Below are 13,341 nucleotides of genomic sequence, written 5' to 3' on the forward strand. Positions count from 1 at the left end.
TTTATAAACTTTATATAAACATTTACAAGAAAAAAAAGTCAGAATTGCGAGGTTTTATCTCACAATTCTCACTTAATTCAATTCTGAATTAAGTCTTTGTGAGAAAAAACTTTCTTCTCGTAAATACAAGTTTGTATCTCACTTTTTTTCTTGCAATTCAGAATTTATATTTTGAGTAAAAAAGCCAGAATTGCAGAGTTTTATCTTTCAATTCTGACTTTTTTTCTCACAAAGACTTAATAACTCACAATTGAATGTTATAAAGTCAGAATTGCGAGATATAAACTTGCAATCCTGAAAAAAAGTCAGAATTGCAAGTTATAAACTCATAATTCTAAGAAAAAGTCAGAATTGAAAGATTTTATTTTTTATTTATTCAAGTTTATATTGCTTGATATCAAGTTGAATTTGAGCAGTTCTATGTTTTTTTCATGAGTTTTTAATCGCACAATACAGATTTTATAACTCACAAAAGTTTACATTATGCAGTTCTGAGACAAAAGTCATAACTGTGTGTTTGTAGCACAAAATTCTGAGAATAAAATCAGACTTGTGAAATACAGGCAATTACCTTTTTTTTTTTTTTCCCCTTAGTGGTGGAAATCAGATTTGGTAATGGAAAAAGCAAACAAACTGAAAACGTAAGAGCTGCATCTATTAAAAGCCACTTGAAACATCTGCGTACATCCATTTAATCTGACTTCCATTAACAAAATCAAATTTCATTTAGGTGCTAACAGATTTAAATCGCACACAAATACACAAGCGAACCTTCCCGCTGGTGCTACAATAGAGCGCATGACAGACGGAAATGAAGTCTAACACAAAGGTTTATTAAATCTACTTGAGTTGGCAGCATGCAAACCCACATTATGTATGTTCACAGGCACTGTGCCAAAATCAAAAGGGAAATGGACAATAACAAATTTATTATCTGATTAAACTCTAAACCTCTAAACCACAGAGCCCTACAGCATGACATACTGCGTGCACCTGGATTATACATGAAGAAAACAACATGAACCCACAGAGCTCACACAAACCACTTGTAACCTGTTGAAATGACTTCATTCAACCAGATCACGTCTGAATAATTTGTTTATAACAAAGTCAAACATGTGAATCACGCTGAAAAACATCCATCTAGACAGTGAGTATTGTATATTTGCTATAACAGGCTTCAGGCAGGTGTGTGACATTTAATAAGTGTGCGTCTTGCCTGACAAATGCCTTTGTTCCAGAGGTCAACTGAATAATTTGTTAACGCTATCGCTATATTATGTTAGCTGGACAACATTTCAGAAATTTGTAATGAGTGAAAAACATGAACCAGATGGCTCGACGGAATATATGGGAGAGTCTGTCAGCTCCTCTGGCATATATCTTATAAATTGCCTGAACTACATTCATTGTTTGAATTGAGGGGGAGCTGCAGGGTCCCAGACCCCCATAAGAGCTCAGGGACCCCATACAGAAGAAGAAATTGCGGCCACCCCTGCTGTTTCACTCAACAAAACAAAAATAAATCACTATTTTCTTTTATTTTACTTAAGTGAATCAAATCTGACTGCATAACATCTGAAAAAGCTTTTTAGACAACTGACACAGGATCCCCATTCTCACCTATAGATATGAGAAATAATAATCTGTGATTCTTCCTAAAGTAAGAGCAGAAGATATACAGTACAGTCCACTACAAAAACAGATGCCAAGAGAATATCCATACTCACAGAATTAATGAAACATCCATTTCCTGCTAAAAGCTAAAGTAAATGTTTAAGAAATGTACTTCAAATACTGATAGCAAGAATAGCAAATGACGCATTTGTGAGCAATTAGTAACCAAACAACAGACTTTTTATCTTAAGAATGAATAATTAGCTATATTAACACATTAGACAGGGGCCGAAAACACCAGAACCACACAACATGCTTCTGAAATGCTTTTTTTTTTTACACAAAAAAAAAAAAAAAAAAGCTGCAAGCAGTGATTATCAGGGTTCAAATGCTTTTAGGCATTTAAGGACATATGAAAAAAAGACACTATGTATTATTCAGCAAGCCTGTAACCACCTAAATAAATGATTAAAACAAGATTTTTTGGCAAAAAAAGGTAATTTACCATAGAAATATTGATTTGTAGCATTTACAACTGCTATAGCGCCACCTATGGTCAGACTGGAGGAGTTCGCAAAAGTAGGTTTTTTAAATAATGTCAAATATTTAAAGAACAATTTGATTGACAGCAGTGGTCCTAGAGGCAAAGTTGTTCAGAATGAGAAGATCTTATGTATGCATGAATGTGTGAACATTTTCTGCATTCTGAGATCACGTACCATAGAACTGCAGTGTGCAGCGTCGCATGAGCTCGCCTAGTTTCGTGAAGTTTTGAGCTTTCATTTAAGCTTTATAGGCTTTTGGGCATTTTTGGATAGGCCCCTTTTCTAAACGACCCCATTATAGCTAACCAAAGGGTACATTTCAACATTGTTTTTTGATAATTACTGATCTAGAGAGTCCAGAGAATTGTACTGCAGTGTTTTTTTTTCCAGACTGAAAAAATCATTCTTAATCATTTGACAAATGATTTGACTGACAGCAGTGGTTCTAGAGGCAAAGCAGTTCGGAATAAGGAGGTCTCTCTTATGATATGAATATTGTGTGTATGTGTGAAAAACCATGCAATATACAATCATTTACAGCCTGATATCACCCTCCAGTGGCTGATTTCTCTCAAATTTCTCACAGACCTTTAGGGCCGTGAGTCAAACAGGCCCACTGAGTTTTGTTCTGATCGACCTCGGCTAACCTTGTCTAATAGGTGCTCAAAATTCATTGGCCAATGGCGGCCATGTTATTTAAGATACACAAATGTCCTTATAGATACTTGTGATCGTACATACCAATTTTCATGTTTATAGGACAAATAGTTGCATCGTTATAACCATTTTTATGTTTTTTTCCCCACTCTATATTGAGCGAAAACCTAGGACTAGTTTGCAAAAATAGTTTTTTGAAAATCTAAACTACTCAAACATTTTGCCAGGGTGACAATCGAATCTGAAGCCAAGAATTCCAAAAACATAAGACACTTGAGCCTGCGACTAAGAGTTTAGGAGTTATGACTGATTTGGTAATTTTGATCGTTTTAGCGCCCCCGTCAGGCCGACTGGGATGAGCCTTGGTGAAGTTGTTGGTGGTGTGAGTACTACCATCCCTCCAAGTTTTAAGGCTCTACGACTTACGGTTTGGTCTGCACGATCAGTTTTACATGGAGATCGCTGATCCTTGGCCATTCTAACAATTACAACAGGGTTTCAGTGCTGCACCTCCTAAATAACGGTCACAATTTAGTTTAGGGACCAAAAACTTCAACTTTTTCCTCCAAAAATCTATAATTTGCCACTTATTAACAGCTAGTTAGGTAGTTGTTAAGTTTAGGTATGGGGTAAGATTAAACTATCTAAAATATGGTCATACAGAATAAGCCATTTATATGTGCTTTATAAGATGACCTCTAGTGACCTCTGTTTTCAATGTGGATTTTGACTTTTGCATCACACTGTATATTAGAGGTATAATCAGACATGGATGTAAATTCAGACTGCAGTAGAGGACTGAAACAACAAATCCAGAACTTGGAACATGGAACGAAGGATTTTTCTTCCTGCAATAATGTATAATGAAACAGACATCATCTGTGTCAAGAACAACTACATTTTTCCATGTTATAAATGAGCAGGCCTAATCAGAAAGATCAGGAAGGCCAATGCACAGCCGTGACCAAACTTTACCGTTCTAGCTCACGCAGTCAAAGCAAGCTCTCCTCAAGGCTGTTTTTTTAATATCACCCCAGTACTAAGACAATCAAGAGCGGAAACCACATGAGAGAGAGCCATTAACGTGCGATGGCTTATATTACGGAGAAGGCCAATATTAATAGAAAAGGTTGAAGCTGAAATATTTCTGATCTGCCAAGGTGGGAGGCTGTCACAACAAAAGTGAAGCCCATAGGAAAAAAACACATATCCTCAATTTCCAGCCATACAAAAACAAATCTTTCAGTAATACAGACCTGGACGTAATTAGCATATACAGAAAAAAATAAATTACTTCCTTCTCAGTCAGTGTAACAATAAAACATCTAGGCCTGGCTCAAGAGGTTCAATTAAGTTATACCGTCTGATTCTCATTTTACGAAAACAAAACTGATTATTTCATTTAAAAAAAAGATGATTAGAGAACTTCAGAATTATAGTGTAAATTGACCAGCAAAGGGTAGAATGAATAATTGATTGTAAAATATTTTCTGACATTTTTCTGACTTCCTACTTTCTGCAGTACAGCTACTTAATAGTGCGATGTCGAATTAGCGTATTTTTAATAGATTTTAAAAAATGACACGATAAGGCAGAAAATAAGCATGCCCAACGTAAGCAGAATTAACCAGTTATATAATAGTGTAATGCTTTTAAAATATTTTTATTTAGAGACATTATTTTGGTATTGTAATTATTTTTTAACCAACTCAAAATAACTAACTAAATAAAAACACAATTAAAATTTTTATTATTTATATAACAAGATTTTTCTATTGAAATTAATTTACCAATATTGTGTTACTCTTTTTAACAGCAAAGAATCATTTTGTTTGATAGTATATTTAATGCTTCTCATAAGAATATTAAAATAATCTAATATAATCTAATATAATAATATACAATAAAATACATTACAAAAGTTAAAAAATTATAAAGTTGATAATATAAACAGAATATAAATATATATCCATATACATTATTTTGGTATTGTAATTAGTTGACTAGCATAGCATAATTTTTTTTTAAACCAACTAATAAATAAATAAAATATAGATCATATACAATTATAAAAACATATTAAAATATTTAATTATGTAACAATATAAAATCTTTTTCTATTTAATTAATAGGTCTGTTTAATTTACAAATGTTGTATTATTTTGTTTAACAGCAAAGAAGCATTTAGTTCTATGGCATATTTAATGCTTCTTATAAAAATATTAAAATAATCTAATATAATGTAATATAATAATATGCAATAAAATACATTACATAAGAAAAAATGATAAAATTCATAATATAAACAGATTATAAAATTCTGTTTGTTTGTTTTTTTTTTAAAAAGAAGCATACCCAACTTAAGCAGAATTAACCAGTTATATAATATTATGATGTTTTTTATATATATATTTTTATTTGGATACATTACTTTGGTATTGTAATTAGTTGATTGGCATAGCATAATTTAATTATTTTTTTAACCAACTCTAAATACATAAATAAATAAAATATAGATCATATACAATTATAAAAACATATTAAAATATTTAATTATTTATGTAATAATATAAAATATTTTTCTATTTAATAAATTGCTCTGTTTAATTTACGAATGTTGTATTATTTTGTTTAACAGCAAAAAAAACATAAAGTTCTATGGTATATTTAATGTTTCTTATAAAAATATTAAAATAATCTAATATAATGTAATATAATAATATGCAATAAAATACATTACATAAGAAAAAATGATAAAATTCATAATATAAACAGATTATAAAAATCAGTAAAAAAAAAAAAAAAAAAAAAAAAGCATGCCCAACTTAAGCAGAATTAACCAGTTATACAATATTATGATATTTTTAATTAAAATTTTATTTTTATTTGGATACATTATTTTGGTATTGTAATTAGTTAGATTGGCATAGCATAATTTTTTTTAACCAACTCTAAATAAATAAATAAAATATAGATCATGTACAATTATAAAAACATATAAAAATATTTAATTATTTATATCATAATATAAAATATTTTTCTATTTAATTAATTTGTCTGTTTTTTTCGATTTAATTAATTGGTCTGTAATTTACAAATGTTTTAACAGCTAAGAAGCATTTAGTTCTGTGGTATATTTAATGCTTCTAATAAGAATATTAAAATAATCTAATATAATGTAATATAATAATATGCAATAAAATACATTACATAAGAAAAAATGGTAAAATTCATAATATAAACATTACAAAACAGAATTAGTCAGCTATATAATATTGTGATGCTTTTGAAATGTTTGTTTGGAGACATTATTTTGATATTGTAATTAGTTGATTATTTATATAATAATATAAAATATTTTTCTATTTAAATTAATTGGTCTGTTTGACTCGAATGTTGTATTGTTTAGTTTAACAGCAAAGAAGGATTCATTTCTATACTGTACTTAATGCTTCTTTTAAGAGTAAGTATATTAAAATAATATTATATGATGTAAAATACATTATAGTTAGAACAGAATAAAGTTCATAATATGAACTGGTTATAAAAATCATTAAGACAAAGTACCGTGGATGTAAAAAATACAGGTTGTTCATATGCCAACGAGCAAACTAAAGTCTCCCAAGATGCTCTATGCAATCTGGAGCCCATAAGCAGCTCTGCCCATCCTGATCATCATTTATGAGGCTCAAAAAAAAAAAAGAGTTATAGCCAGGAGGAGATCAGCACAGATACAGCGCCCATGACTATTGTTGTCCCAAGAAGTGACTCAGCTCATAAAAGTATTACGTTTTGTTTTCCGTGCCATTCTGGGCGGCAAGACGCGAGAACCCCTGAGGACCAGTTAAAGTAATAAGCTATTAGGAAGACAAATCGCATTTGCCTTTCAAATAGAGCCCAAAATAAGCAATTAACCAGAAAACAACCACATTAAGCTTTAAAAAAGCAGCAGTAGGTGATCTGATCCTTTCACACACGCCGCTCCATGTGGGAAACATTAGCCGTCTCGCTCTTAGCTCACTGGCACGGTTTAATCTATAGACGATGGGGCCTCCTTTCACACTTTCTCTGTCTCTCTTGCTTTTTTTCCCCCTTTCACAAAGAGAGACAGGTCTTAAAAATGCATGCCAAAGTAAAGAGCATGAATGAGAAAGCAGACCTAAGTGCGTGTGAGGCCCTATACGGTGTCCGGACGGCATTGTTTACTCTGTGGTACGCTTTCTCAGGGTAGTCGCAGCTCCTTGGGTGTCCCCGCTGGGCGACGAAGAAGAAGCCTCACATGTCTGATGTTGCCACTCTGTCTGGAGCGCTCAGCCCATAAGCTCCACACACCAGTCAGCCAGCGATTCCTAAAGAGGATTTTTCCAACACTTTTCCTCTGTAATTATAGCTGCACTCTCTGTTCTGCCGCTGATAGAAAAATAACCACTTCATGATGGGTTATAGGGAGTTTGGGGGTTGCTGTATTGACAGAAACCTGTATGCAGTTAAATTCCCATGAGATCTTGAAAGTCAGACTCTGAATGCAATGAGATGGGTTGTTCACATAGGTCTAAGAGGTTTTTAATTGTTTTTCTATGGCTGCGTTCCTACATGACCAGAATGCAGTCATCAGTCCAGTTGTTGAGTAATTTTTGCAATTATGAAGATCTATTTCTCAACAATTAGGTCACTTTTTCCAAACTCTTCAGACAGTGAACACAACAGCAGTCGATGTGCGCAAACCTGTGAAGTGTAAACCATGTTCAATTGCTTTGGGAGAAAATACATTGAAAGATTTTTTCTTACACAGACACAAACACTGTTGAGTCATTTTATTGGGTTGTTTTTAATATTTTTTAAATAGTTTTTCTGCATTCTAAAACATGCTGGGTTATTTTTTTTAACCCAAATGCTGGGTTCAGCCGGCTGGGTCAATTTATAAAGTTGTTTTTGATATTTTTACCCAGGTGCTGGGTAGTTTTTCTGAACTCTAAAACATGCTGGGTTATTTTTTTAACCCAAATGCTGGGTTCAGCCTGCTGGGTCATTTTATAGGGCTGTTTTTAATATTTTTACCCAAGCGCTGGGTAGTTTTTCTGCACTCTAAAAATGCTGGGTTATTTTTTTAATCCAAATGCTGGGTTCAGCCTGCTGGGTAATTTTATTGGGTTGTTTGTAATATTTTTAAATAGTTTTTCTGCATTCTAAAACATGCTGGGTTATTTTTTTTTAACCCAAATGCTGGGTTCAGCCAGCTGGGTCAATTTATAGGGTTGTTTTTGATATTTTTACCCAGGTGCTGGGTAGTTTTTCTGAACTCTAAAACATGCTGGGTTATTTTTTTAACCCAAATGCTGGGTTCAGCCTGCTGGGTCATTTTATAGGGCTGTTTTTAATATTTTTACCCAAGCGCTGGGTAGTTTTTCTGCACTCTAAAAATGCTGGGTTATTTTTTTTAATCCAAATGCTGGGTTCAGCCTGCTGGGTAATTTTATTGGGTTGTTTGTAATATTTTTTAAATAGTTTTTCTGCATTCTAAAACATGCTGGGTTATTTTTTTTAACCCAAATGCTGGGTTCAGCCAGCTGGGTCAATTTATAGGGTTGTTTTTGATATTTTTACCCAGGTGCTGGGTAGTTTTTCTGAACTCTAAAACATGCTGGGTTATTTTTTTAACCCAAATGCTGGGTTCAGCCTGCTGGGTCATTTTATAGGGCTGTTTTTAATATTTTTACCCAAGCGCTGGGTAGTTTCTGCACTCTAAAAATGCTGGGTTATTTTTTTTTAATCCAAATGCTGGGTTCAGCCTGCTGGGTAATTTTATTGGGTTGTTTGTAATATTTTTACCCAGATGCTAGGTAGTTTTTCTGCATTCTAAAACATGCTGGGTTATTTTTTTTAACCCAAATGCTGGGTTCAGCCAGCTGGGTCAATTTATAGGGTTGTTTTTGATATTTTTACCCAGGTGCTGGGTAGTTTTTCTGAACTCTAAAACATGCTGGGTTATTTTTTTAACCCAAATGCTGGGTTCAGCCTGCTGGGTCATTTTATAGGGCTGTTTTTAATATTTTTACCCAAGCGCTGGGTAGTTTTTCTGCACTCTAAAAATGCTGGGTTATTTTTTTTAATCCAAATGCTGGGTTCAGCCTGCTGGGTAATTTTATTGGGTTGTTTGTAATATTTTTACCCAGGTGCTAGGTAGTTTTTCTGCATTCTAAAACATGCTGGGTTATTTTTTTTAACCCAAATGCTGGGTTCAGCCGGCTGGGTCAATTTATAGGGTTGTTTTTGATATTTTTTACCCAGGTGCTGGGTAGTTTTTCTAAACTCTAAAACATGCTGGGTTATTTTTTTTTAACCCAAATGCTGGGTTCAGCCGGCTGGGTCATTTTATAGGGTTGTTTTTAATATTTTTACCCAGGCGCTGGGTAGTTTTTCTGCACTTTAAAAATGCTGGGTTATTTTTTTTTAATCCAAATGCTGGGTTCAGCCTGCTGGGTCATTTTATTGGGTTGTTTGCTCTATTTTTAGCCCAAATGCTGGGTTCAGCTTGTTGGGTCATTTTATTGGGTTATTTTACATTTTTTACATTTTTACCAAGGTGGTGGGTAGTTTTTCTGTAATTAAGCTGCTGGATCACTTTTAAAGGGTCATGAAATATTGGGTTAGTTTTTCTACCAGACCGCTTGGGTTGAGCTTGTCTCCAATGAAACATGACTTTTTGTATCCTCTACAAGAGAGAGTGCTTTTCAGTGCACTTTAGTATACTTCTTCAGTGATATAACGGTTTGTGTACATTTTACTTTATTTATACACTCTAAAAACTGAGTTAAAAACTACCTAGCGCTGGGTAAAATATGGACAGACCCAATAATTGGGTTGTTTTGACCCAGCAATTGGATTGTTTTGACCCAGCGGTTGGGTTACTATCCAGAAGTTTGGGTTAAACATTTGGGTTTGTCTGGGTTTGTCCATATTTTACCCAGTGTTGGGTTGTGTTTAACCCAGCAGTTTTTAGAGTGTAAAGTCTTTACTTTGTTGTAAATGTTACAGCAAAGTAACATTTACAGATGTCAGTCAAATGAGTCAGCAGTTGTGCATGATGGAAACGCCTTTTGCCTTGCATAACACAAATTGATTTTATTCATTATGAAACTGAATAAATTTTATTTTGTTTTTCTTTGTTTATTTAATGTTAAAATAAAATGCTGCATTTAAACTGCATTTTGGTTGTTCAAACTCACGGGCACCACTGAAGTCCACTATATTGAGATAATTCCTGAAATGTTTTCCTCAAAAAAAAAAAAAAATATTTACGACTGAAGAAAGAAAGGCATGAACATCTTGGATGACAATGGCATGAGTACATTATCTGTACATTTTTGTTCTGGAAGTGAACTACTATTTACCAATAAATGTTCATCTTTTGATTATTGCTGTTGCCTCTATAATTCTGTGTGATTTTTAATTTTCAGCCCATTTTAAGCCAGCAATATAATATTTTTTAAACAATAGTTGACTTAAATAAAACAACCCAGCATGTTGGGCAAAAACATTTAACCCAACTAGCTGGGTCAAAATAACCCAGCATGTGTTCTGTCCTATATTACAGAGCGCTGGGTTGCCAAATAACCCAAGTTAGGTTGTTTTTAACCCAGCATCCAAATTCTGTTTTTTTTTCTGTTTTAATTTAAACTCTGTTTTAATGATTAAAATTAAAAATATAAATAAAAAAGCATGTCTAATTGATTTAAATCATGAAACACAATTTAACAACAATTTATTAGAAAAAAAAAACAATAAAATGCTCATGAAGCTGCATTTTTGCGGCTTAATATTCACACTAGTCCATATTATGTTTTGATTTAAGTGTACTGACCTACTTTTAATTTATTTATCTGAAATGTGGCAATTTCTGTGACATTCGCTTTATACAGTATTTTAACCAGATTCCACGATTCCACCCGTGTTTTCTGCATCACAGAAATCACTGGGCCCTAAGTACAGAAAGCGATCTGTCAACAAAACAAACAAAAAATGTGCATATAACAAATATGAAATGAAATTAGCATATAAGAACTATTTCCAGCGTTAAAAAAATAAAACATTTAAACATTTTGACCAGTGTGGCTCACATGATGACAAAACACTTTTATTTTGGTGGCACTGGCCAAGTCACTGACACAGTAACTGGGTTTTGAAGCATGAACTAAATGTTTTGGGTGAGTTACTACATTTTTTAGGCATGCAATAGAGTTCTGATGTTCCAGCAAAGAGCAGTAACAGATGTGCTTACAGTTTGGATAACGTTAAGATTGTTTCGAAAAATGTGCCAAAGCGATTGAGAAAAACTAACTAGAAAGTTGTTGCCTCATCAACAAAAAAGCCCTGGAGATTAGACAGAATAACAGACAGAATGATAGAAGAAAAGGCAGAACGACAGACAAGCAGATAGAGAGACAGACTGAAAGAACTAAAATTAAAAAACAAAAAGGCAAACAAATAGAAAGATAGACAGAATGACAGACAGACAAATCAATATACCAACAGACAGACAGACAGATATGGATGGATAAATAGATAGATGGATAGATAGATGAACGGACAGACCGACTCGACCCTTGAGTTCTGTTCAGCTGTCTTTAAACACGAGAACGTGTTATGTGTGAACGACTACCAGACTCCTGTTATTGTGTTCCATGTTGGAAGTCTGTTCTGGTCTCTGGTGGCTGTTGCTGACAGATTTGATGGAATGGGGGATTTCTACAACACAGGTGTCCTCATTGACCTCTCTCTCAAATGTAAACGAACACTTTTCCATCAACAAAACGATACTCTGCGAGAAGTACGCAAGCGTTGCGTGCTTTCTCAGCAGGTACACGGCCAAGACAGTGCTCATCCAAACCCTGTACCTTTTTAATAGCTCTTTAATCAAACACAATGTACCTTTTTTACACGATAAGCTCTTATTCATTGTTTGGCTAGGTGAGCGTCCCCTCTAGCTTGACGAGCATGGAGACAAACAGTCAAGTCACGCTGGGGCCGGTCCTCCCTGGAGAACGATGTAAGTGGTTTTAACTGTCCCCGACAGTGCTCACAATGGGGATGATGCTGTAGACATTAATGACTTGGGGAAAGTGATATAACGAACAGTTTTGTTGGGTGAGGATCACCTACCTGCCCTGTCACCTGAGAGGCCGTCTGCAGGTCTTCTGCTGCTGTCAAGGTTTCTGTCACCGCGGGTAATGGACCTGATCCAGAAGCAAAAAAACACAATAAAGGCTTTACCACACACACACTCATAATACGCTCCCACACTTGGCACCAAAGGGCCCCTCAAGAGACAATGGATAGATCAAATTTCTTCTCAGTAAGAGTGAGTGAATCCCAAGCAAAAAACTAATTTTTAACAGGCCGCCCCTTTCAGACTTCATAATATGATACATAAATCTGCTCCTTCTGGATGTGATATGTGATTTAAGAAGAGAATGTGGGATGTCTATGGACCTGCTTGGGAGAGGTTACTCCTTTAAAGAGTTTAAATTTAAATAAATAAATAGTGGATTTAAATTAAGAAAATTAGAAATAAATTACAAAAAAAAAAAAAAAAAAAAAAAAAAAGACTGTGACTACAGAAAATAATTCTGTAAACATATTTATAATGTAAACATTTATTAATTTATGTATGTATTTATGTATTTATTTATTTGCATGAAAAAACTTTACCCTTAATAAATATTTTTTTTTTCTTTTTTAAGAATTATCGTTTTTCATTGTATTTATTTTAAATGTTTAAAATTGAATTTATTTACTTATTTATTTACTTATTTATTTATTTAAGTTTGGCCTTTGTACTTAATAAATACATTTTACATAAGGTTAATAAACTTTAACCTAATTAAGGTTTTTGGAAGAAGTCTCTTACAGTCAAACTGCATTTATTTAATCAATAATACACTAACTGTGAAATATTATTACAAATTAAAGTAACCTTTCCCCCCCTATGACTTCTTCAATAAATGAGTGAGTGAATGAATGCATGAATAAATAAATAAATTAAAAATAGTAATAATAAATAATATATATATATATTTAAAATAAAAACAATGAAAAACAAACAGGAAAAAAAAACAATTTATTTATTTGTTTGTTTGTTTGTTTGTTTGTTTGAAAAAGTTTTGCCTTTGTAAATAAATAAATACATTTAAAAAATGATAAATACAATGAAAAAGATCATTCTTAAAAATGCAAAAAAAGTAAATAATTTTAAATATATTTAAATAAATTATATATTTATAATATTAATATTTATTTGTCTGTTTATATGAAAAAATGTGGCCTTTGCACTTAATAAATAAATTATACATAAGGTTAATAAACCTTAACCTAAATAAGGTTTTTTAATGTTTTTATTTAATTTATTTACCAAAAAAATACACATTAATAATATTTAAATATTATTACAAATTAAAGCAACTTTTCCCCCTATGATTTTATAAAAATAAATAAATAAATTGGGAGTTTCAATTTATTATTATTA

General features: G+C 32.7%; 1 protein-coding gene across 2 annotated transcripts in view; it reads right to left on the reverse strand.

Moving 5' to 3' along the window:
• The window catches only part of c24h8orf34 (chromosome 24 C8orf34 homolog), a 123,536-nt gene that overhangs the window by 26,016 nt on the left and 84,179 nt on the right, over nt 1-13,341 (reverse strand). For both annotated transcript variants that reach the window (XM_051097557.1, XM_051097556.1), the window contains exon 10: nt 11,979-12,052. In XM_051097557.1, the coding sequence (XP_050953514.1) occupies nt 11,979-12,052 (74 nt within the window). The remainder of the gene's footprint in view (nt 1-11,978; nt 12,053-13,341) is intronic.

The sequence above is a fragment of the Labeo rohita genome, chromosome 24 (genome assembly GCF_022985175.1).
Source record: "Labeo rohita strain BAU-BD-2019 chromosome 24, IGBB_LRoh.1.0, whole genome shotgun sequence".
Taxonomy (NCBI): domain Eukaryota; kingdom Metazoa; phylum Chordata; class Actinopteri; order Cypriniformes; family Cyprinidae; genus Labeo; species Labeo rohita.